At 54.8% G+C, this 25,200-nt stretch overlaps 1 protein-coding gene across 1 annotated transcript; it reads left to right on the forward strand.

Moving 5' to 3' along the window:
* The first annotated feature begins 1,782 nt into the window (after positions 1-1,782).
* IGFBP2 (insulin like growth factor binding protein 2) lies at positions 1,783-25,200 on the forward strand. Its single transcript, XM_045806692.2, has 4 exons — positions 1,783-2,330; positions 22,188-22,417; positions 23,165-23,305; positions 24,702-25,200. Exons 1-4 carry the CDS (start codon positions 1,886-1,888, stop codon positions 24,864-24,866), a joined length of 981 nt encoding a protein of 326 aa, XP_045662648.1. The 5' UTR covers positions 1,783-1,885; the 3' UTR covers positions 24,867-25,200.

Genomic DNA, 25,200 nt, shown 5'->3' on the forward strand with positions numbered 1-25,200 from the left:
GGCTCACATTGGTGCTTTGCGTTAGATTTCCACGCTAGGCACTGTCCCTATGCTTGAAGGCACTCAGACCCTAGTGGGTGAGGACGATAGGAACAAATGTTACCAGGCAGGCACAAGGAGCCAGAGCACACCCAGGAGGAGAGATGACTGTCTCTTTTTCCTTGTGTCAGATCTGTACTAGACACAGCTCTGCGGACTTCCAGAAGTTGAGCTCCGTCTATTTCACTCCTCTGCTCAAGCATGGTCGCTGCAGCCCCTGCCCGCTGAATGGAGCCACATCTCCTCACAAGTCAGTGCCCCCCACCCCCAAGCACTCTGCAGGCCAAAGTGGACTTCCTTTCTCCAACCATCCTTTCCCACTTCACTGTCCTTGCTTTGGCTGGTTCCTCTGTTCCCAGTGTTCTTGCTATCTCTGCATTTCTAAGTTTCAATTTCAATTCTGATTCACCCATGACCCCCACCTCCCAACCTTCATCCCCCCTCTCTCCATCTAAATATTTCTCCCCCTCCAAGCTTCTGACTAACTCATTGTTTGTTCATCCTACCAAAATCTTCACCCCGAACACTGTTAATTCCTTAAGCCAGAACTTGCCTTCCCTGGGGCGTCTCACTCACCTCCCGCACCAGGTGGCCGCTTGGGCAGCAGCTGTCCAGTTCCGTCACATGGCTCTGAGTCCTAACGTTAGAGCTGGCATGGAGGGCTCCGGCAGGGGGAAAGGGTGGCAAAGGCACTGGGAAATTAAACCTGGGCTGGAGTCAGCTTAAGGGTGCATCCCTGGTCAAGAGAATCTCTCTGGCAAGGGTCTTTGTTAGGGTCACAACCCAGGGACATGGGTGATAATTAAGGCCTGGTCCAGCTTGGAATGCTGGGAGTTAGGGGCAGCAAGGAGAGATGACTCAGTTCAAATCAAACAGAACCACGAAGGGAGGCCATCCTTGTGCATCTGCATTAGCCGAGACAGCTATAAATGCCCTTCCCCCGGGCCTCCTGTCACACCTGGAGGTCTGATCTGACCTCTCCAAGACCCCTGAAGCAGGGTGTTTGGGGATCTCTCCTTCAGCAAATGCCTCTAGATCGGGGAGAGGGGGCAACTAAGGGATTACTTTGGGGGAGGTCAAGCAGAGAGGAAGGGAGCAGGTTTCTCAGTGCCCAGAAATTGCATTTCTGCTAATGATATGTTACCGGATGCAGGTTGGGAAACTGCAGTGGTCACTAAGAGGGGCTGTTCAGGCGAGGCTGGTCTGGTGAATGGGAACCTGCTTCTTCTTCGGACGAACTCACTGAACACCACCAGAGCCATTGCCCCAAGCAACGTGTCAACACTGCGTGGAACCCTGAGGGTAGAGGGAGATGGTGGCAGTGGACTGAAATCTACTTGAGGGTCAAGACTACGTCTTATGTCTTTTGCCTTGCGCTCCGTTAGCCCAGTGCCAGCCACATCGGAAGCACGCAAACTAACTCCTTCCGAACGGAACTGAAAACAGGAGACAAAAGCACCCACTTTTCTCCACTCCCGCGCGGATCCTATCCAAACCCCCAAGTCATTCGCATTCCCCGGGAGTCAGGGAGCCTGGGGTAGAAGGGTGTGGAGGGACGGAAGGGGGGTGGTTGTGCAGGGGACCCACAGAGCGGGGAAGCGCGGGGGGGCGGGGGTGGGCGAGTGGGCGTGCGCGCACTCACAGGCCGGCGCGCGGGAGTGCCGGGGGAAGGGGGTGGTCTCCAAAAGGGGGAGGGGAGAAGGCAGGGGGCGGGGAGAAGCAGGGCCCTTTAGGACCCGGCTGCGGCTGCGGGGGAGGAGGAAGAAGCGGAGGAGGCGGCTCCCGCGCTCGCAGGGCCGTGCCACCTGCCCGCTCGCTCGTCGCCGTCGCGCTCACCACCGCCAACATGCTGCCGAGACTGGGCGGCCCTGCGCTGCCGCTGCTCCTGCCGTCCTCGCTGCTGCTGCTGCCGCTGCTGCTGGGCGCCGGCGGCGGCCGCGGCGTGCACGCCGAGGTGCTGTTCCGCTGCCCGCCCTGCACGCCCGAGCGCCTGGCCGCCTGCGGGCCCCCGCCTGCCGCGCCGCCCGCCTCCGCGGCCGCGTCCGGGGTGGCCGGCGACGCCCGCGCGCCCTGCGCCGAGCTGGTCCGCGAGCCGGGTTGCGGCTGCTGCTCCGTGTGCGCGCGACTGGAGGGCGAGGCGTGCGGCGTCTACACCCCGCGCTGCGCCCAGGGGCTGCGCTGCTATCCCCACCCGGGCTCCGAGCTGCCCCTGCAGGCGCTGGTCCTGGGCGAGGGCACTTGCGAAAAGCGCCGCGACGCCGAGTACGGCGCCAGCCCCGAGCAGGTTGCAGGTAACGCCGACTGGGACAACTAGTTCGGAGAAACTTGGAGGGTAGTGGAGCGCGGGCGGGGGGCCGTTCCGTAGGGGAGAGGCGTGCGACGGGAGCTCCGCGACCGCTTTAGCGGAGGGACAGCGGAGTCCTCGACCGGTTGTGGGCGACTGCTTGGGAGGGGCAGCCGAAAATCAGGCCCGGGGAGGGGAGCTGGAGTTGGAGCGTGCGAGCAGCCCTGGCTGCTTACTGATTTGGTCGGGATAAATGGGCAGAGGAAAGGCATCCCTGTTACCGTAGTCTTCCCCGGGTGGAACGTACCTCGACTTCTATTTTGGAGGGGGGATTTACTGGGGAGGAGGGTGTTGACTAGACCCGGGGGAATAGGAATTTGAGGCTTATGTGGGGCACAGCTGGAGTCGGTGACCGCCGACCGAAGGTTCCTGGAAAGGTCCCGGTGGAGGACGCTGCTGGGGGGCGGAGGCTGGCGGGTGCCGGTGACTTCGGGGACGTCTGGTGAGAGCGGGGCGCTAGGGGAAGGCGGCAGCTCATCGAGGGACCCTTCCGTCTGGGATGGTGAGGTGGAAAGAAAGGACTTGGTACTTCGTAGGGTGGGTTGCTTAGGGGAGAAATGCAAACGAGCGCTGCTCTGTTACGTGGAGAGCGAAGAAGGCTCGTGCTTCTCCGTTGGGTGGGACAATAAAAGAGGGGCATTTGGGAGCCTCAGCGCAGCAGTTGAGTCAATGTAACTTAAGCCGGGTCGCCGGCTGCAGTCCCGGGGCGGGGGCAGCCGTGCCGCTCGCTTGAGCATCTGGGCCCCAGGGCGGAAGGCAGGACGATGCCAGGGTGCCAGACCTGGCTGCTCGGACCGCGGGGGAGGTGTTACCCCCGTCCTAATCCGGGGGGATTCTTCCTGTCCGGTGGAATGGGGGCCCTGGAAGTCTTTGTAAGGTTTTTGAGGGACACGACCAGACAGTCAGAATCTCACTTTTGTTTTGGTTTTTGTTTTTAAAATTACAAAAGCCTCCTGTTCAGTGATCTGAAGGAAACTGTAATTATTTTCTTTCTTCTTGGAGACAGTTGGGAAATGTGTCCACTGCCTACTGCTGTTTTAAAAAGCAAGCGAGTCTGACCAAGTTCCCCAAGCTTTAAAAAATAAAAAGAAAGGAAGAAAAGGGATATGTGAAAGCATTCTTGTTTGCTAGTAAGCTTCTGTGGTCATAGCCATGCCCCCCCCCCCCCCAAGACCCTCCGGCCCTCCCCACCCTTCCTCTACCCAGCTATTGTTTTTCCCATGTTCTCCTTGGGAATGGAATTGGGGGTCAGAGTTGAAATCTTTCTTCTGTTTCTTTGGCACATTTTGACCTTGAGTGCAGAGCAAGTTAGGGCTTCCTCGGAGGGAGCTAGCAGAAACCCGGAGTCCCTTTCTTCTCCCTCCACTTGCTTCCCTCCCCGCCCGCCTGGCCTCCAAGTTAACCCTTTCCTCCTGCTTCTCTTAAAAAGTAATAATAAAAGGAAAAGACTTGGCTCTGCCTTCCTCTTCCGTGGCCCCCTCGCGCCTGCCCCCCCGCCCCCCCCCCAGGGAGGTACTGTGGTTTTTGAGCTGAACTCTGACAAACTAAACATCTTTCTCAGCAGGGTGAACTTTTCCAAAGGCCTCCAAGTTCATAGACTCGTTTGGATTTTGAGCGTCTTAATAAAGTGCGTGGTACAGGTCCTCCCTAAACGTTGTGCTTATTTCACCCTTCATCCTTCTCACTGGCAGTCTGAAAACAAGCTCTCCTGCTTCCAAGCCCTAGAACAGATGCGGGAGATTCTCCCCATTCACTCCTCCCTAGAGCCCCAAGTGGGGAGTTGTCAGGGGAGCCCAGGGACAATGGGGTGAGTTCATGGGAAGAATGTCACTCTGGATTTTCTGCCTGGTTATGGGACTCCTTTCCGCCAGCTAGCCCCAGCTGCCTCCTCAGCCTTCTCCTCCCAGTGCCCAGACAGACGCCTTCCGCATTTTTCTCTTGTGCTCCAGACTGGGAAGAGGGGACACTGGGGGTGGGGGGTGGGAGCTAGATGTGGAAGCCAGGTGGGCACCCTGGAAAGAAGTGACCCCAGAGCAGGGTGCTGAGGTGTGAGGAGGGCTGGGCGAAAGGGGGCACTGCAGGGAGAAGCATGGGCTGGCAGGGGTGCAGGGAAGAGAGGGGCAAGTTTTGAGGCTTCTGTGCAGGAGAGAGGGTCTTGGGCTGAGGCAGGGATGTGGCGCTGCCTGGAGAGCCCTGGGGTCTGGGTTGGGTGGGGGGATGCACAGACTGTGGCCCAGAGGAGACCATAGCCCTGAAAGCTGCAGCCTCCCCCCTCCATCTCCCATCCCCTTTTCTCCCCTCTCTGAAGAAGGCGCTCGCTCCCATCCCAGACTGCATTCCTCTTTGAGCAGGTTGCTTTTGAGAATTTTAAACATACCCTCTTATTTTGAGGCAGCAAACCCCAGCAGTTCCGGCTTTGCTGTTAGCTCTTTTGTCTTTGTTCCCAGGACTCAGGGGCTGTGTCGCTGACTTCCTGGGGACGGCTGGGATGCAGGGGGTGGGGGTGGGCACATCTGCGGGTGCTGAGCCTCCATCCCTTGGGGATGATGGGTCAGGACTGGTTGGTTCAGAGAAACTCAGAAGTCAGACTACAGGTTGGAGTAGGTGAGCGAGCCTGGACGAAAAATGGGAGTGGGGGGTGCTGAGGTCTGGATCTTCACAGTGTGTGGGCGTGTTTGCTGGCGGAGTGGGCAGAAGTGCCTAGAAATGTCAGGGTAAGACGAGGAAGTGGGCTCCCTTTCAGAATTCAGGGCCGGCTGGGCGGACTGGCTCCCTCCGATCTCCCCTGCCTCCTTCCCTGCCGTGTACAATGCCTGGGATTATGCCGAGGGGCGGAGCCGCCTGAGTGGCCGTCTGGCCGCACATATAAAGGTGCTATAGAAATGTGCAGTCATTCAAAGTCCCAGGGCGGCAGGCGGGCAGGCGGGCGGGTCCGAGGAGGCTTCGCATCTGCAGTTGCTGGGGGAGCAGAAAGGGGGGCGAAAGGGGGGCAGAGGCGAGCGCTGATTTACAGTGGTTCAGTGCGGCTTCAAAAAAGGGGAGAAAAGCAATGGGACTTCTGGCTCAAAGCGCTGCTTTGCATCTTGTCTTGCATAAATTTGCATACTGAGTTCAAAGTCGTAAAATAGACTTGGGGAATGAGTGGGACCCACTGTCACTGATTGCTAACACCACTACCTTCCGCCACCCTCCCCCCTTCTGGACAGAACACCCAGAACTCTCGCCGCTAAGCTGCTCCGCCTGAGTCACCGCCGTGCGCTGGAAGGAGGAGATGGGGGGAGCTGAGGGCTGCGGCTCCTCGGTCTCCGGGAGGGAGACAGACGCGGAGTTCCCGGGCCTCGAGACCGAGCAGGGTGTGGCTGTGTGCACTCTGGTCTTGGAGGCAGGTCTGGGCTGGAGGGTGTGGCTCGCCAGGTTCCCAGCGAGGCCGGCTGCCTCCTCCGTCTGCCATTGTGCTCGGAGGGCTGGAATTTGAGCAAGTCCCAGAATCAGGGTTTTTTGTCTGCAGTCTCCTCCTTCCTCACCTTCCACCGCGACCACACTGTTCACCATGAGGGTTCCCTTTGTGTGGTAATAAGGAGCCCATCCATTCCTTTGAGCAAGGTATTTGAAGACGCTTTGAGGGAAAGAAAAATCCTATATAACAAGGTCAAAGGATCTTATAGAAACAAAAACAGGGCTAAGGAATCTCTGAATTAGCATAGGTGGTGGTGTCTAGGGGGAAGGAGAGTCTATGTGTTCAAGACCACCGTGAGCATCTATCCAAGCAGTGGTTCTTGGCCAAGTTGGACTGTTGAGTTTCCTGGCAGGCAGAGGGAAGAGGGAAGCTTAGATGGTTCTAAGATTTAGCTTACCTTAGCACTGAGCTTTAAACTGAAATTTTTAGGCAAATCATTCCTTTGGGTTAGGGGACTATATGGAAGTCAATCCTAGAAAGATGCCTGCAGGTTCCTTGGGAGCAGAAACATACTTGGTCCCCATTGCCCAGCATTCGAGGGCTTACTTGGAGAGAATCCTTGTACTGTAGCCCATTTATCAGGTTAGCTTCTAGTTGGGTCTCACATTAGCTATTCTCTGCCGTAGAAAACTGGATGCACAGTTGCTAAATTTTGATATGAGGAAGTTCCAAAAATTCTTGGTTCCAGTGAAATGCAAAATAGGACAACAGTATCTGGTTTGGGGGGGTGGGGGGTACAGCAGGGGCTGCTGAAGGGAACGAAGGAGAAGCAGAAAATATGCAGGCTCTCCCCACATTTGGTTTTGTTGTTGACCCTCTTCACATGTTACATCATGGTACCAACAACAACAACAAAGGGCTTGGTTATTATTATTATTATTATTTTTTTTTAAAAGCCTCCATCACCAGGGACTGCATTTCATTTCAGTCTGTCACTGCTTAGTGTTCCCAGCCCCTCTTTCCTCCCCTGCTTTCTCCATGCTGCTTTCCTAAGCCCCCTCCCCTGGCCCCCTTGGCTCCCCCATGCCTCTCCCACTGTGGCTGGGTCTTGAATACCTGGCTGGACGCTAAGTAGGTGGGTAAGCCTTGAGAAAGGGCACAGAAGGTAGATCTACCCCAGCCTTCCCCAGGAAGCCAGGTAGGTGGAGCCCCCATAGGTGATGGGGACAAATCTAATCCTGAAATGAGGAGGGTGCTTGGCAGCAGTACGGGGGCTGGGCTTTGTGGGGGTGGGGGAGGTGGGGGGAAGTGGCCATTTTCCCAAGGGGGTTTGTGCTAGGGCTGCTCCCCCTGCAACCGAGGCAGGGAGGAGCAAGGTTATGCTTTTAAGTCACCAGGGGAGCTGGTGTTCTGCTTGGCAGATGTTCTGGGCCTCTCTACTCCTTGCTGTCTCTGGCCAGCATTTTGCTGAGGTGGCAGGCAGCTGCCAGGGGTTTGGTCGCCTTCCCATCTGTCCTCGTCCTATCATGAACTGGCTTCCTAGCCTTGCTTTGTCTCCTGTCTTCCAAGACCCCTGTGAGGGAGAGAGGGAGGCTTTTTACCTCCATTTCGCAGGTGTGGGCTCTGAGGCCCAGTCAGGGGACGCCTTAGCAGGTAAGTCAGGAGTCGAGGGGCTGACTTTTCTTCTGTTCCCCTCTGCCCCCATGGTCAAGCAAGGGACGGGTGCTGTTGGCAGCAAAAGCCTTTGACCCTGTCAGCCAGAAAGTTTGTTCCTGGACACCTGCCATGGACGGGCCAGGTTTGGCCATTTGCATTCCCTTAACTCCGACGGGAGGCCCAAGGCCTGGGGACTTCCGAGAGGGAGGTGACCAGTGTGCAGCAGTAGGGGGGAGACAAAATGGTCCCACGGTGGGGTGAGCAGAGCCGGGGGACAGCAGCCTGGCCTGTGCCGTCCTAGGGACCGGGTTCCATTGCAGACCTGACTTTGAGAACCTGAGTGCTGAGGCGCATGGGCCTTCCTCAAATACCAGTTTACCTGTGGGTGGAATGGGGATGATTGTATCTCTTCCTTGGGGCGTGTGTGAGGACAGCGGTGGTGCTGGCCAGCATCTGGCACGGACTAGGTGCTCGCCCACGGTAGCCGCCTTCATCTCAGCAGGCCGCATCTCTTGTCTGACACCTGGCGAGCCGGCCTTCCAAGCGGAGGCCACGCTGGGCCGGGCCGGGCAGGCCGCTCGTCGCCCGGGGGTTTTAGTGGGATGCTTCACGGCCTCATCGTGGTGTGAAGTTGCCCAGTTTCCAAGCACGTGTGAGCCACCCGCGGCCACAGATGTGCTCTCCACGAGCCTCCGTCTCTGTATCTGTGACAGCGCCCACTCCGTGGGGCGGCACCTGCACACGTGTGTGCTTGCGTGTGTGTGTGTGTGTGTGTGTGCGTGTGCATGTGTGTGGAAAGCTAGATAATACAAAGTTTAGCACTTTGCTTTTTTTTTTTTTTTAAATGAATCACTTGCTTTTCATCTCTTCATTTATAAAATGGACATATCCATACCTTTGGCCTACTTTCATGGACCGTCGTTGAGCTGTTTCCAGAAAGGGTAAAGAAACTGTACTTTTAATACAGTATCAATGGATTTATGTCAAACAAGTGGTTTGAGGTTAGCAGGCTTCCATTTCTTAGGAGTGAGTTAGGCAGTGCTCTTTGGGGCCCATGTCCTGATGTCTGGGGCTGACCATTCTTGGTCTGGGAGCTTCACTCTGTAACACCTCAGTTGGGGGTGGAAGGACTGCAGGGACAGAAGTGGCCCCAGAGTTGGGACCCTGGGTACTTGTGCGGGCTTGCTGCTCAGGAGCTGGCAACAGGGCTGAGTTCTGCCGTCGCCTGGCCAGCCAACCTTTAGGACCCAGCCCTCAGGTATTCGGAGGACCAGAGGATCCCTGAGGCCACAGTTCAGGGGTGGGAAGCTCCTTCCTCTAGGGACAGCCCTCTAACAGGAGCCCTGCTGGGACCCAGGCTTCAGAACAATAGGGTCAGGTAGGGGCCGGCCTGGTCTTAGCACACCTAGTATCTAGAGCATGGGCGAGGATACGCAGTGGTGCTGTCCAAGCCAGAGAAGGCCCTCTGGCACCGTTTCCTGCTCCAGGAAAATGGGCTTTCACATCTATCCTGTCTGAGCCTAGGGTGCCAGAAAGTTGAACGTGATCCTGGCAAAGACATTGGACGTTCTATCCAAAAAGTGACGTGCCCTCACTACGCCGTCTGCAGAGTGGACCTCACTCCTGAGTTGGGGAGCACCATCTCATTTCAAGGGAGTTGATGGGTTCTCCACCAGAGTGCTGGTGGGGGGGGGGCATTGGGGAGAGTGTTCTCTGGGCATTGAGTTTCTTCCTAATGTCTGATTCCGTCTGTGGTTCCAGAAAGCCCTCCGAGTGACTGCCTGTCTGGGCATAATGATAACGACGACTGTGTTTGGAGCCTCTGGTGGAGGGGAGGCCCCAGGAAGCAGAGAAGGGGGATGCTTGAGTCTTCAGGGGTCAGCAGAGGCTTGTGGTGAAACCCAGGACGATTGGGACAAAGCACAGCATTTGCCGCTGGGAATTAGACTCTGAGGGCCTTGGGGAGGGGGGCATGGAGAGGAGAAGCCCCCTTTACAGATGGGGTGGTCTGTTCAGAGAAACTTGTTGGTTTTCAGGTTCCAGGGTAACTGCCCCCCACCCCCACCCCCACCTCCACCATGAGTAGAGTGTCTGGCCTATGGGTTTTCTTTTCCTCCTGGAAAAGGGATCATCCCCCTGTGCCCCTCCCCCTCCTCGGCCACTCCTGTCCTTTAACAAAGCCAGGGAAGATGTGCTCTGGCTCAGCTCCTGGGTGTCAATCAGGGCGCAGAGGGAGACCTTGCTCAGAAAGCCGGCTCCCCCGGAAAGAAATACAGAGTGGAAAGAAATACAGAGTCGACTGTAGTCGGGAATTGTTTCTTTCCCCCCCTTTTTTTTAGTGGGGGGAGGGGACACTTGGCAACCCGTGGGGCCCCTTCTGGCTGCCAGCCCCACATCTCTTCCTGGCTGTTGGGAGGCAGGGCAGGAGTGGAGATTGGGGAGAAGGGGCAGGGGCTGGCAGGCTGCCAGCTGTGGGGCAGAATTGGCTCATGGGCCCCCGTTCAGTTGGCCTGAGCGGAACAGAGCCTGGGGTTTCTAATTCGTGGATGGGTATAGGTGTGTCAGCCTGAGTTTCATTGAAGGAGCTGAGTCCTGGGAGGCAGGAAGTCACACGGAAGGAGGGGCTCAGAGCCCAGGAAGGCCTCAGCAAGCTGGGGAGATGGGACTGGGGGAGGCCTAGCGTGTCGAACCCCTGAAAGGAGTCAGGGAGGTGGGGCCTTCTAGGTGGAGGGATCTGAGCTGGACTGTGGGGTGCAGTGAGCAAAGGGTCTACCCCAAAGGGTAAAGGACAACATAATGGTCATTGAAATTGCTTTCTTCTAGACATTGTCCACTTTGACCAAAGTGCCCGTAGGGTTTTTTTGTTTTGTTTTTTTCCAGCTCTGTTTTAGCCTCAGGATTCTCCCCACTTGACAGATGAAGAAATCGAGGCTGCCTTCAGGTTCCAGTGCCGAGGCAAGCGCAGACCAGACTGGAGTCTGGGTCTCCAGATGCGCATGCGCGCATCCCGGGCCGCAGTCCCTGAGACTCACACGCAGGCAAAGAAGCAGTGAATTATATATTGCTGCTTGGAAAGGCTCCTTCTCCCTGGGAGGTGGTAATTAAGGCAGAACTTCTCAAAAATGTTCCTTTATGTGACTCCCCAGGAAGTTTCTTTCAGGTCTATTGTCTTGACTTCAGGGTGGGGGTGCCAAGTTGCCTCTGGACGGAGCAGGTGCTTTCCGAAGTGCCTGAGGCCAAGATAAGATGAAAATGGCAGTGCCCTCGGGCCCTGCCTCTGCAGCTGCCTGATAAGGCTACTGGTTTCTATGGCAACAGCGGCAGGCGGTGTGTCAGGCAGATGAAGGGGGAGCCCAGTTGGGACGGGTGTGGTGTGCCAGATCTGAAAGGCTTCCCAGGTGGGGTGGGGCGGGCCGGCATGGGACTGACGACTTCCCTCCCAGGTCCCCTTCCTGGCTGGTTAAGAGCTATGAAGCCTAACAACCCGGGTTTGGTGTTGGCTTTGCCATTGATGACATGACTGTGCAATTGGCCTCAAACACTGTGGCTTTTTCTTTTGTTTTGTTTTTGGTCAAGGTGAGAGGGGATAAGAAATTATCAACCTCATGTGATTGCTTGACGATAAAACGAAGTTGTGTACACAAAGCGCTTAGCACAGACACTCAGATAATTGGATGATGTCAGACGGGTTCTCGTTCCTTCTTCCTCTCATCTCAGCACACAGAACAGAAGGAGAAGGCCTGTGTTTCCATGTCTTCTCATTTGCCAAGTGTGTGAAGAACGGGGACTGAAGAACCCAGTTCAGAGGCATAGCTTCTTCCGTGGGGTGTGGCTTCCCTGGAGGGCTGCCCTTGGCTTTGGAAAGTCCAGAATGGGGTTAGCGGTGGAGGGTTTTCCAGTGGGCGGTCATGGCCTTTGAGGCCATGGTCACTCATTATGGTTGTGCCAGTGGTTGAGAGCATGGCCGGTTTGTCCCCAGAGGTGAGGCTTCTCCCTTGAAGCTCTGCTGGTCGTCTCTGGTTCCGTTCGCTGCCTCTGCGCCAAGAGAGCCCAACCGAGGAAGAGCCCAGATGTGATGCCGTTTTCTATCAGACACAATTAGTGAACTTTTCGTTGAAGAAAAAGAAAAGCATGGTGACCTATTTAAAGACACTCATTTATATTCAGGACACTTCTTGTGCTGGTTTTGAGAGTGTGGCAGGCAATCCTGGACATCTTTACAGGTTTTTGGTTTCTTTTTGCGCCCTCCGGGTTCAGTTTGTCAGGCCCACAGTCTTTGGGAACAGTCCTGACGGGGATGGAGAAGAGGCGGGTGGAAGGGGAGGGTGGGACGAGACAGGTGGGTAGGACCCAGTCTTTATCACTCTGGGAGCCGGTCCGTGGGGTCATATCCTCAGAACAGAGTGTAGGGACAGTTGTTTGAATGTGGGTCCTGGGAGAGGGAAGCGTCTTTTCTCTCCCACCTCCTTATCTCCTTTGCTGACCACCCCCCTCCAAGCCCCCCCTTTCTTTTTCCAACTCCTGACCACTCTTGCTGCTATGGGGCCTGGATGGTGAGGCCAGAGAAGTGAGAATGAAATACAACACGATACTCTAGGCCAGAGAGGGTGGGATGGGCTTCCAGAAGTCAGCTCTCCTGATGTTTACACGGTGATTGGGCACATACCCTGTGCAGGTTGCGAGAATGTAAAAATGCAGTCGTCACGCTCTTTGTAACCAGGCTTTTATATCCTGGAGGGGAGCCAGGGAGGCATTTCATTTTATGTAAAACCATTTTTTTTAAGATTTTATTTTATGCTTTTAAGTAATCTCTGTATCCAGCATGGAGCTCGAACTTTCGACTCCAAGACTATGCGTCACGCACTCCACCAACTGAGCCAGCCAGGTGCCCCGAGAGAAGTATTTTGAAAAGTTGAATATGAACCATGAAGAGACTAAGTCAGTAGAGGTGTATATAAATTGAATGCACATAAACAGGCAGCTCTTTTAGCCTTTTGCCCAAGGCTTTTGGGAAGTTCTCGAAATAATGAGAGCCCTTTCTGGAATAGAGTCACACCAGGAAAAATCAAGTTTGACAGGTATCACCTTCCGTCTTAGAAGAAGAAGGCACCGTCTCATTCTTCCAAAGTAAATCGAGCACACCAAATGTCCTTCCTGCCCTCCTTTCCTTTTTTCATACTTTTCTTTAAAGCACCATGGAAGCGAAGTCCAAATTTGCATCTTCAAGAAGCTCCATCCTTTGGAGGAGGAAGGGAAAGCAGGGACCCAGGCTTTTTGCCAGTGCACTCCGTTTAGGGAGCTGCGAGGGAAGCCGAGTCAAATAAAAGAGTGCTTTGCCCAGGGATGCCCTTCATAGTCTCAGTCCAGTGGCCTTTGGACACAATATAGAAGCCATATTGTCCTTCCTCCTTGAAAGATTCCTCCTAAACTCTACCAGAGCAAGTCTGCAATTTTTGTCCCCTCTGCAACGGGTTACCTGTTTTCGTACCTCCCGTGGAGCTCTTCAGTGGCTTTTGTCCTGGATCTTTCCTCTCTCAGTTTAAGGCTCTTACCTCTCTGGGCCTCAAGGAGCTGGAACAGGTGCCTCCCTTCCCCTGGGCATGACTGGCCATTGGGCATCTCCACCACTCCACACCTGTGGGTACCCCTGGTGCCCTGTGGGCTGCACTGGGATGAGCTCGTCCCCTTGGCTTTCCATTCTCAAGCCTGTACCATCTTGATTCCTTTGTCGTCCTCTCCTTGACCTTGTGACTGTCTTCCACTCTCTTTGGGTCTTTCCTCTGACTCATTTCCCAGTTCTTCATGCAACAGACACCTGGCCAGGAGCCCATGGTCAGTCTCTGGCAGGCAGGTGACCCTGGTGACACGGTGCTGGCCTTAGTGGTAGTGAAGTTGGCCATGTCACTCATGTTCGGCCCTCTGGCACCCAGTGGCTTTCAGAGGCACCCCAAGTTTACTGATACCCCGCTTGGCAAAGGAGAGGGAGGAATGAATGTGATGAGGGAAGTGACTTTAAAAAAAAAAATGGTTGCAGGGTACCTGCTGGCTCAGTGGAGTGTGAAGCTCTTGATCTCAGGGTTGTGGGTTTGAGCCCCACATTGGCTATAGAGATTATGGATTACTTAAAAATAAAATCTTAAAAAAAATAGTAAAAATGCAGACAAGTAATAGGAATCCTGCAATAACACCGGTCTGCCACCGGGAACTGGGAGTGGTAGACATTTAGTCCTGTTGGCTTCACGCCTCTTAAAAAAACGTTTCCCGATGGCCTTCCCCACCAGCCTCTTGTTGCTGTCCCTTGTCCCCAGAGGCAGCCACCAGCAGGCATTCCTTCGTGTTTCTGTTCCCTGGCTAAACAGACCTGCTAATAGATGGCCAACATCTAGAGTTGTTCTCTGAAAATAAGTGACATGAGCCAAAAGGTTTCATTCTGCAGCTTTTCCCCTCTGTCCGCGTTAGGTGCTGATATCTGTTCATGTTGGGTAGATCCCAGGAGTGATCTCAGGTCCGAGCGATTCTTGTCAACGGCTGTGTATTATTCCATTGTATTTACCCTACTGAGTTCACTTCTCCGTTCACCTGCTGAAAGGCTTTTGGGTCACGTTGCCGGTCGTGTTTTGCCACTACAGGTAATGCTGTGATGCACATTCCTGTGCCATGTTCGGGGGGGGGGCTGGTGTAGACTTGCTGGGTCAGGCACATTCTTCCTGGCCCGGTAGCCCTGCTCCAACTTTGCCCTGGAGCGCACGCGCTGCTCCCTTGGGCTTTCGGCATCTAGGTCACCTTGTCAGGCTCTTGCATGGCTTTAGTTGAGCCCGAGGAGACATGTTTGGGACCCGTGGAAAGGGGAGAAAGCTGATAGTGTTGTTTGTCATCTTGCTTTCAATTTCTCTGGCTCTTCAAGGACAACCTGGCTCACAGAGTCCCAGGGGACCTTGGCTGAATTTGAGCATGTTTTTGTTTTCTCAAACGGTGTGCCTCAGCGCTGACCCTCCCCAGGTCTTTGGGATTCCAGGAATGACCCTGGTGTTTGTAAAGCAGCCCATTAGAGAGCGCATAGGCAAGGAGGCTGTGTAGAGGCTGTGCTGTTTCTGCTCACTGGGGGGGGGGGGGGGGAGCCCAAGAGGAGACGGGGTCGTGAGGGCATGTTCTAGAAATCTCCATGATGCCTGGCCAAGAAGGGCCCCCTGTGTGCATCCAAGCACACATACGTTTCTGCTTATGAACCCACGAGTCTACGGATGGAAAAAGCTTGCGAGGCTGTGTCTTCCCAGAGTGTGTATGTGAATTCCTAGCTCTTGAAAAGAAGAGGCATCTTTCTCCCATCACCAAGAAGTTCTTCAGCAAACTGAGGCAGGAAAGCAAGAAACGCAGAGGAATGGGGCCTCAGAAATGCCAGAGCTTGAAGGGGGTTGTTAAAAATACAGTGCCCTTGACCTTTGCCCAGGCTTGCTGTGAACCCCAGGGGGCTGGGGTCCAGGACCATTTGTAGCAAGCTCTTCAGATGATTTCTAATGAACAATCCTGACGGGGCACCGTTTCCCTAATTGAACTCCCTGAATTTATAGATGAGCATGTTGGACCCTACACATCTTGACCATGTAAGCTCTTTTTGTTTTGTTTTTTTAAATAAGTAATCTCTACCTCCAGCGTGGGGCTCGAACTCATGCCCCAGAGATCAAGAGTCATGTGCTCTACCAACTGAGCCAGACAGGCGCCCTCATATATTGACGCCTACATGTCTTAAACCCCTGTCGGGCATCACTCAGAGTCCGGGGCCTGGCGCTAGCTTCGGGATCAGAACCTTGGACTCGCTTTCAGATCAGACCCGCGCTTCTCTTCCTGCTGTGCCAGAACCGTTGGCCAAAGCTTTGAACCCAAGAGCTGGCGTTCCGAAGGGAACCCAGAAAGAGTTTAGGGTGGCTTGGCCAGCAGTGGGCTCAATGCCCTGCTTTCGTCCATCATCTCTAGTAGAATCCGTCCTTTCCCTGCACGAGTGCGGGGACTGGCCGTTCCCGTCCCCGGGGTTTCAGGGCTCAGCCATACCTCGCTGGGCGCTAGCCCCGCGGCACCTCTGAGTGCAGGATGACAGTCCCCAGGTGAGAGTGACCAGTGCCTGCCCTTGTGGGTTACAACCTGGATGACCCGTGGATCGGGAACATCTGAAGAGGCTGCTCGCAGCTATTTCCTACCATGCGGGGATTCCTTTTGTGCGAAAGCCATGCTGAGAAGGGTTTCTGTTGCCAGAAGGGTTTTCCACAGAATGTGGTGGCATCTGAGAGACATCACGTTTGCTCTGATGGCACCGAGGGTGGAAGAGAATGGGAAGGGAGTTTGGAAGGAAGCTGGGTGTCAGCAGGGGGTCGATGGGCTGACCAGGAGAACGTCATTCACGAAGCTGGAATGTGCCCCGGGTGCCAGCTTCCACCGCAGCAGACGGCCGTTTACGCAGTCTTCAGAACTCCCCCGAGAGAGGCCACGGAGGCCAGCTGCCTCTGACCTTTAGAAGAAAGGGCGGAGGGAACCACATAAACAAGGCCACTTACCCAGAGAGACAAAGGGCCTCGGCTGAAAAATAGCAAAGAAGCTCCCCTTTCTTCTCCACCCACTGTTCACTTCTGCCTGCCTCCCTCCCCCCACCTCCCAGCATGGCCTGAATTATCCACTCCGGCCCCGGGGGCCCGTGTTACTGCACACGGGGGCCACAGTCAGCCATCCAAAGGCGCTGGCTTCAAATTCTCTTCAACGAGAGCTGGTTCCCCTGCATATTGGTGAGTTTACCGATGAGCCGTGTCTCCCCTGTGCTTGCGTGGTCCTTGTGAGCCCCTTCCTTCCCTCCGCTCCTCCCCATGGTCCTCCTTCCTCCCTCTCTCTTTCCCTCCCTCCCTTCCTCTCCTTGCTTCCCATAAATCCTGTGAAGTTAAAGTAATGGAGGCAAATCCACGCTTGCCCAGGGACTTCCATCAGGTGGCAGAGAACTACGATGTTTAGCGACATACAGAAGTCATACGATCCACGAAATCAGGCTTTGGAAGGAACACGCACATAGACAGTATTGCAGAACTTTTCTCGTAACTCGTTTTTCCCGCATGCGTATGGCCATCCTGCAGATTGGATCTCACCCACCCTTCCCCTCTGCGTGGTACGTGTATCTTCCATTTACTCATGTAAAAAATAGATGACCTGTCTGCACATTTCTTCTGGAGCTTGGTTTTGCCCGCACTGGCAAATGGTAATGGTAAGTCACAACCTTTGCTTGAGTGGGATTATTATTCACATTTTTCACACTGGAGATGTGAGAGCTCAGAAAGGTTAGAGGGGGTTTGGCCGACATCATGGTTCCGTGAAGCAGAAGCGGCAAAGCCAGGAGGCCTCTTGACTCCTGGAGTTCTTTGCCCATTCGACTTTGTTAATGAATTGTCCACTGCCGTGGATGTTAATGGGGAAGTTGTCCGAGAGGGAAGAGGAAGGTGGGCGTTAGTATTAATTCTTTTGCCCAACATATGTCAAGATTAAGTGCATTTGGGGAGAAACCAACAAAGCAGGAGCCACGTGAGTTCTGTGCCCAGCGAGAGTGCAGCTGGGAACGCAGCCAGCCTTCCCCTGGCCCATTACTCGGAATCCATTCTCACAGGGCCTGGGAAGGAGGTGAATCCACAGGAGGGAGTGATAGATTTGGGGTCGGAGTAGATCCTCTCTGTGGGGGCCCCCGCTCTTAGATTTCTAGAGAGTCAGGAGGTAGACTAAGGAGAAGGTGGGAAATGGCGAGGTTTTCCTCAGAATAAAGACAAGAAGAAAGCAGGGAAGGCAGTTATCTGTTGGGAAGACGTGGCATGTTCTGGGCGAAAGTTCCCTTTACTCGCCAGGCCTGTGTAAGGACAGAGTCTCACACTCTAATCAAGAAGGGGCAGGGGGTTGCTTTTAGATTCGGGGGGCCTATTTTCCTAAGAGGGCTTTAAGGTCTTCCGGAGATCAGGAAACGCCAACTGTCCGTAGGAGCACGGAGCTCAGAGCATCGCGCTAGGAGAAAATGTGGTTTCACAACAGTAAGAGTCCGTCGAACACAAGGGTTTTCTTGCATTGAGTCAGGTCGTCAGTGCTCCAGTCTGGCAAGATTACGTCAGGGGAAAAAGGCTATGCCAAAATTAAATGTTAAAGCCAGGGTATTAATGCGTAGTCCGGAATGCAGAATGGAGGTGCAAAGCTCCTTCCGGCGCGGCAGCTTGCAGCTGCCCTCCTGGGCTATCTTGTAAGGCTGGGTCAGGGGACAACGTGGGGACCCCATGCCCATCGTGAAGGACCTCTGCTGACGGCACAGAGGTGGCGGAGGTGCTCCACTAGACCAGGCAGTAGCCCTTCTGGGCCTCGGGGTTCCTGTCTGTAAAATGGGGCAACTCGTCCCTTGCCTCCTTCTCCTTGCCTTTCTCCGCGGAGCTCCCCTGCAGGTGCGTGAGGGTGAGAGGTGTGGCGGTATACGCAGGATGTAGGACGGGAGTTCTCATGCTCCAGGCCCTCTGGGGTCTCCCCCACTTGTCTTTGGAAAAGCTTCACCTTCCATATATAGTCGGCAAACTCCCTGGTTCCGTGTTGAACCATTTCCTGGGGCGCTATGTAGAGAACAGCTAATCCTTAGGGGAAGATCTCTGGAGGCCTGGGAGGTCCCTATTGGTCATCTCGAAGCCTGAAGCCTTTTCCAGTTGTGTGATCTGGGCTGCTAAGAACCATTTCTTAGACTGACCTTTGCACTGCAGCCCACGGAGCTGCATACATAAGCGATTGCATAATAAATATTATTCTGAACCTCACTCTTGGGCAGGAAAAAAAAATGCAACTTGGTATTTTTGTTCCGAGGGCAAATTCCATCTCTAGTTGGAGTTCTACATTTGGAATGTTTTCCTGCAGACCGCTCCTGTCACCTATGAGAGAATGTATGGGAAGCACTGGGTAATAACGTGAGAACGCCCTTGTGCCCCTGAGTGTCGGGGTGCCGTGTGGGTACTTCCCCGAGTGTAGGGGGAGATGGGAGCCATTGAGGACCAGCTCCGTGTGCTCCTACCGTGCGCCTGGCCCTGTGTCTGCGTGCAGCATCTCTGGGAATCTGGCTGCCCACTGGAAGTGGGTGCTCTTTGTCCGTGATTTCTAGATGAGCGGTGGAGACACGGCTTAAGCAACGTGTCTCGGGCCGTTGCACAGCTAAGTGGAGACCTGGGATCCAGTCAGGCGATTAGACTTTGGAGCCTGAATTCTTGAGCCCCTCTGGCTGCGAATAGAACAGTCCAGGAAGTGGGGCTTTCCTCAGTCTGCAAGCTTGTCCGATCTCTACCCAGCCCACCTCTCATTCCCTTCCCTGGGCTTTGATGTCAAGGTGCGGGGCGTCAACATGTGCGTCAGCACACCGGACCCATGGATTTCTTCATCTTACTGGCATGTTCGTTGGCAGCATTGGGATCAATAACGGAATGGACGAAACCGAGCCTGGAATCCAGGTGGCCTCTGTGAGGGCGGACAGACTGACCTTTACTTCAGAGAGATTGGGGGTAACTCAGGATAGGAAGCCCACTCTGTCCTCCTGGGAGCCCGCTGCCCCGTTGGCCCCCATCTTGTGGGGACTGAGGACCCTGGACGCCTGGGCGTTTGTGGTCCTTCCTCTCTGAAAAGATGTTAAATCATATTTGATAACTGCGTCTTATAATTGTGTATGTATCAGTATCATAGATGAAGGCTTTAAAAAAAAATTCACCTAAAAGCATATTTTTCCTTTCGATTTTAAAATAGGGAATCCTCTGGGTGTCTCAGGAAGACCCCCCCCTCTTCCCCCCAGCCGGAAGGTGAACTCGTGAGTTCCATGAGTGTGCTGGGATGGAACAGTGGTGGGGAGGGTCTTAGCTGAGGGAGGCAAGTATAATAGAGCTCGGATCTGCCTTATGCAGGGTCTGGGGTCTTCAGCACGGGGCTGGGGAACTTCCAGGCCTCTGGATAAAGCCTGACTTCTGAAGGGTGGTTTTCAGTGGGGGACACATTCACCTCCCAGCGGCCATATCTTTGCTTGTCACAACTTCAGGGGGGCTACTGGCATCTGGCGGGTTGAGGGCCAGGATTCTGCTTGGCATCCCGCAGTGCAAAGGACCGTTCCCCAGTGAAGAATCCTCTGGTCCCAGTGTCCATAGTGCTGGGGTTGGGAGAAAGTTTGGGGTGGGTGGATGGGTCTCTTCGAACATGGGGGGACAGAACTCCCATCCAGCTTGGTGGCAGATGCTTCAAATGGGCCATCCCCTGCGGGTGGTGCTGGGCCTTCTGGAATGGGATTTAATCTGTGGTTGGTTATTTATGGTAAAACCCAGGCTACCCAGAGCCCCCCTAGGGAAATAGCCATTCTAGAGAGAATTTTCCAGGTTTCAGAGGGCTTACTCGTTTAAATATTTCAATTTTATTTTTCTAAAGTTAAATAATTTTGGGTAGAAGTCTCTCTTTTTTTTAATGCTGAATGCTTGTCATGTTAACCCCCTCCCCTTTCTGGATGTCCCAAGGTCGTCGTCATTATCCACACAGCTCTTGTTTTGGGCTACACGATACGGAAGTCCTCAGGGATCATGCATGGGTGTGGAGTTGTCTGTGATGCACTAAATATCCCCCCAGTTCTTCTGTTTGGTTTTTTAGTGTCCTCTTTTCTCCCTGCCATTTGATACTTCTCACCACTGTCCACAGGCTTTCCTTCTCTCTCCTTTTAATTTTGTTCATTTTCTTCTGCGGTGGCCTTGGAAACCGGACATCCAGGGCCCTGGCTTTCTGGAGCCATGCTCGTGTGAACGGGCCGTGTTCTTCCTGTGCTGAGGGTCCCCGCGCCTCATGAGCCAAGCACTTGAACTCGACGACGCATAGATAGACAGCTGTTCTGATGGTCAGAGGTTTCTCTTCCTCTGCTTCCTGGTTCTTGGTTGGGTCCCACATTGCCGAGGGAGCAGATAACGGATAACTGAGGCAGTTGCTATCTCGCCATCGTCAAAGGACTATCACTAACAGGACACAGAGTTTCTGTGTTCGAGGCCTTATCTTAACGGCTTTACCTGTAACGTGCTCTCAGCAGTCCTGTGAGGTCTGTGCTACTACAGCTGGTAGCTGGGATTTAACCTGAGAATGTCCTCCCAACTGGGGCTCACTAGTCTGGAGATCACGAGCAGTTTCTAAAGGAATGAGGCTGTAGCTGGTGAGGACTGGCCCCAGGGGTCAGGTGGCCAGACTCCTCCTGGGTCTTCTGGGACAACGTGAAAGCAGGTGTCAGGTCCCCAGGGCGCGCAAGAGTGTCCCCATCCCCTAGTCGGCGAGATGGTGAGTGAATGCCACAGCTTGCAACAACCCAGAGTGGGCATCATGGCCCCCCTTTGACAGGTCAGCTCTTTGTACCATGAAACACTGCCCTAGACGGTGGCCCTCTGAGCCCACCACACTGTGCCGGAATTTGGAGGGGATCACCAGGTCTCTAAGTGCCTCACCTGAAACCCTTGTGTAGAAGTATCGTAAGAGCCGTTCAGTTATGTTATCGGGGCCATATGTTTTTGAAGGCACAAAAAAGGGAAGAGAAAATGTGCAAAATTTGTTTAGAACTCCCCCCCCCACACACACACCCCTCTAGGTCTCGTTGGTACCTGCAGGGGAGGGCTCCAGGTGCCATGGGCTGAGGCCCTGTTGGCTCTGCTGCGTCCGCAGGGTCTGTTTGAGTCCTGGCCCTCCTAGAGCCCGTGGGGACCTGTCTCCCTGGTTACAACTCTTCCACGCTGTTGTGTCCCTCGGGCCTGCCCCTGGCTGGACCGACTGGAGCCCGCGTGAGCCCATGGTAGCGGGGGGCTGCTCTCAGGCCCCCTCCACCTGAGCTGTGCACTCAGCAGGAGTCCTCCCAGTTGTTGAGGGACTGGTGGTTTAAGAAAGTTGAAAGAGACTTAGCAGGTGCTCCTGGGACAAGCATCCAGGTGAGGCTCTGAGCTTTGCAGTAAGTGGAAAGGACAGAGTCAACCCAGTCCTGTTCTCTGGGCTCTCTGGACCGTGGCTGGCGGTGGTGTGCGTGTACAGACACCAGACACGGGGATGAGTCAGGGCCGCTGGGTGGGGGGGGGGCGGTGCTGGAGTGGCCTTGGGCCTGAGTCGTTAGCGCACACGAGAAGGGGGCAGGTGGGCAAATGAAGAGTCATCGCAGGGGTGTCAGAAACTGCGGGTTCTGGTGGCGGCTCTCCCCCCTTCTCACTCCCTCACCAGACATGGTCTGGCCCAGTGATCTCTGGCATTAGTTTTAAAAACAGACCCAATCTGTGCCCTTTTAGGCCACAGATGATGAAGACCTTAACCTGGAGGTTCTGGTGGGAAGTCTTTCTAGGGGAGGATGATGGCTCCGGAAGGACTTAATCCCATTCCATGGTGAGAGCCTTGCAGACATGTTCCTCCTTCCATGCTCTGCTCCGCTCTGGATGGAGGCAGAACCGACTAAGCCTCCCAGGTGTTTTGCGGGAGTCAGAGGGCCTGTGTTCCAATGCCAGATTCGTGGTCTCCGTCTCTGTGTGCCTTGACTCGTGCATCTGTCGAAGTTGGGGTAGCGCCTCCCTATGGGTGGCCGCAAAACTGAAATTGATAGTCTATGTAAATTGCTTAGCACAATCGCGTGGATATCAGTCCTCTCCATCTTCAGGGGTTCGGACTGTCCCTGGGGGGCCCATCGCTCTGGAAACAGCACCTGGAGTTCTCCTTCCCTTCTCCTCTCTGCAGACAATGGCGATGAGCACTCTGAAGGAGGTCTGGTTGAGAACCACGTGGACGGGACCATGAACCTGTTGGGCGGTGGAGGCAGTGCTGGTCGGAAGCCCCTCAAGTCAGGCATGAAGGAGCTGGCTGTGTTCCGGGAGAAGGTCACCGAGCAGCACCGGCAGATGGGCAAGGGTGGCAAGCATCACCTTGGTCTGGACGAGCCCAAGAAGCTGCGGCCGCCACCTGCCAGGGTCAGAGAGGCTGAGTCCGCCTGGAGGGGTGGGAGGGCTCTCGGTGGGGGAGGGCCCCCAACAACATCCGTGTCCTGCAGGCAAAGCACTTTCCTTTCTGGTTCTGCCACTGGCATATTCAGGGACCTTCAGGCCGATCAGTGTCTCTTTTGGGGACCTCAGTATCTGCGGCCGTGTAAGAGACCAGGTATATGGTTTCTGGCAGTCCCATCCTTCTGAAAGCTCCACATTTCTGCTTGGCTTCAGGACATAGGCACCGACATGGATGCTGTCGTTGGAGGTGGATCTGCCCGACCTTATTCAAGCTTGCTGGGATGTGTTCCTCTCAGTCAGCTGCCCCCTCTCCTCTCTCCAGCTCAGCTCCGTTGTCTTGGGTCTTGGTCCTGGTTGGGTTGATGGAAAGGGTTGGAGGTTGGCCCACTGGGTCGGGGTAGAGATCCTCTAGAGAAAGCCACTTGAATTCCCTTTTGCCAGTAGATCCCATTTTGACCCCCGAAAGCCATTGACATGGAATGAAAGACGGGTGAAAACGCCTATCCATGCTGACTGTCTTTAGAGGCTGGGGTGGGGCATGATGACATATTCGTGAGATCACTGTCAGAAGTCCCTGGTTCCACCAACTAGCTCTGTGGCCGTGGGAACATCCCTTCCCTGTGCGTGAGCTGCCTTCTGAGGTTGTTCCCAGGGCCAGTGTTCCGTGAGCTCAGTCTCCCTCTGAGCCTCCTCTTTGCCCATCTGTGCCCACAGACCCCCTGCCAGCAGGAATTGGACCAGGTCCTGGAGCGGATCTCCACCATGCACCTTCCAGATGAGCGGGGCCCTCTGGAGCACCTGTACTCCTTACACATCCCCAACTGTGACAAGCACGGCCTGTATAACCTCAAACAGGTGAGAGAGGATGTCCTTGGCCCTGAGCCCTGGCGGTGCCTTGCTCCTGCCCCCCTCCCCCACCTGTCATCCCCTGGGGTCCGAGAGCTGAGGGGGTGTGGGGATGCCAGCTGCCAGGCCTGTCAGAGGCTGACTCTACTTACCTGGCTACCTGCCATCAGCCCTTGGTGTCCAGGGTGGGCGGGAGCCCCTGGGAGAAGCGATGTGGGGTTCCTCTAATGCTTCTCAACATTTTATTGAGCATTAGAATAGCCTGGCAGTGATTGCTGGGACTTAGCATTCCAGAAGGTTGGGTGGCAACCAAGAGTTCGCATTTCTAACAAACTCCCAGGGATCGCTGATGATCCGTGGACCACGCTTCCAGAATCATGGATTTAAACCATCGACAAGCTGGGGGGCATCTCACTTCCCTACCTCCCTCAGCCCAGGCAGGCATCTTGCCCCTGGAAATACCAGTCTAGTGTTCAAAGCTGTGTGTACACGTGCCCTCTACTGTAAGCCGACTGCTGCATTTGGAGCCCGAAAGAAGAAATAGTGGTCTTTTCTAATGAAAAACAGGCTGTGTTCTGTCCCTTACCGGTAACTAAAGGGATTTTCCATGGTAATTAACTAGTTTGTGGGTAAGAGCAGGGACCCTGGGACAGGAATGGCTGGGTTGTATCTCAGCTATGCCTCTTACTAGCTGTGTGACGTTGGGCAAGTTACTTAACCTGTCTGTGCTTCCTTCAGATCCACTGTAAAGTGGTGAAATAATGGTACCTGATTCCCAGGGTGGTGGTCTGGATTAAAGGAACGTGTATGCTAGATAAAAACAGTAGGGGGCCCCGGCTGGCTCAGTCAGAAGAGCCTGTGACTCTTGATCTCAGGGTCGTGAGTTCGAGCCCCACCTTGGGCATAGAGCAATACATAAATAAATAAAGCTAGAAACTGTAAATGAGCAGCGTGTAGATGGCTCTCGCAGGGCACGGCCCACCCTAGGGCCTGGGCTAGTGTTGACTTCTACCATCACACCTGTTTTTCACTTCACACTATAACTAAACCCCGGTCTGCTGGGTCCCTCACTGGATGGGACCTCCCTGCGGGTGGGGACTGAGTCTTTTCAACTTGGGGCGTCCCCCAACATCTTGCTCACTGGAGCGTGGTCCGTGGGCCAGCAGCGGGGAGCGTCACATGGGGGCTTGTTAGCCAAGCAGAGTTTCAGCCCTGCTGCAGCCCTGCTGAAGGGGAATCTGCATTTTAGTAAGCTCCCTGGTGCACGTTCAAGGTTGCAAAACGCCACCGTGCAGTGCTAGCTCGCTAGCCCTGGAGCTGCTCAGCAGACCTCAGGCTGAGAGAAGGGGAGGAGAGCTGCTGGCTTCAGGGCCCTCCTCCACATCCTTCTCTTCTCTCTCCTCAGTGCAAGATGTCTCTGAATGGGCAGCGTGGGGAGTGCTGGTGTGTGAACCCCAACACTGGGAAGCTGATCCAGGGAGCCCCCACCATCCGGGGTGACCCTGAGTGTCATCTCTTCTACAATGAGCAGCAGGAGGCCCGTGGGGTACACAGCCAGCGGATGCAGTAACCCCCAGCCAGCCGGTGCCGGGCACCCCCTGCCCCCACCCCCTCTCCAAACACTGGCAGAGAGAGGAGAGTCTTGTGTGGTGGGTGGGGAGGGTTTTCCAGGAGTGTTGACACGTGTATTTATATTTGGAAAGAGACCAGCACCGAGCTCGGCACACCCCCGCCTTCCCCCTCCCCAGCGGGAGCTGCCTGCGCCCTGGCCTTCTGTCCCTGCTGGGAAGGAAGAGTGCTTGCAGTGGCCGAGCTGGGGGAAAGGTTTGGGAGGGGGGAAAAAGAAATTTTTATTTTTGAACCCCCATGTTTCTTTTGCTTAAGATTAAAGGAAGGAAAAATAA

The sequence above is a fragment of the Ursus americanus genome, chromosome 1, assembly GCF_024610735.1.
Source record: "Ursus americanus isolate L20-20 chromosome 1, mUrsAme1.1.p, whole genome shotgun sequence".
NCBI classification, from domain to species: Eukaryota; Metazoa; Chordata; class Mammalia; order Carnivora; family Ursidae; genus Ursus; species Ursus americanus.

Bases quoted from the DNA above. Each gene is read 5' to 3' on its own strand.
- IGFBP2 (XM_045806692.2), top strand. From the start codon at position 1,886: ATGCTGCCGAGACTGGGCGGCCCTGCGCTGCCGCTGCTCCTGCCGTCC. The intron at 2,331-22,187 runs GTAACGCCGACT...TCCTCTCTGCAG, and splicing joins CAGCCCCGAGCAGGTTGCAG to ACAATGGCGATGAGCACTCT. The intron at 22,418-23,164 runs GTCAGAGAGGCT...CTGTGCCCACAG, and splicing joins TGCGGCCGCCACCTGCCAGG to ACCCCCTGCCAGCAGGAATT.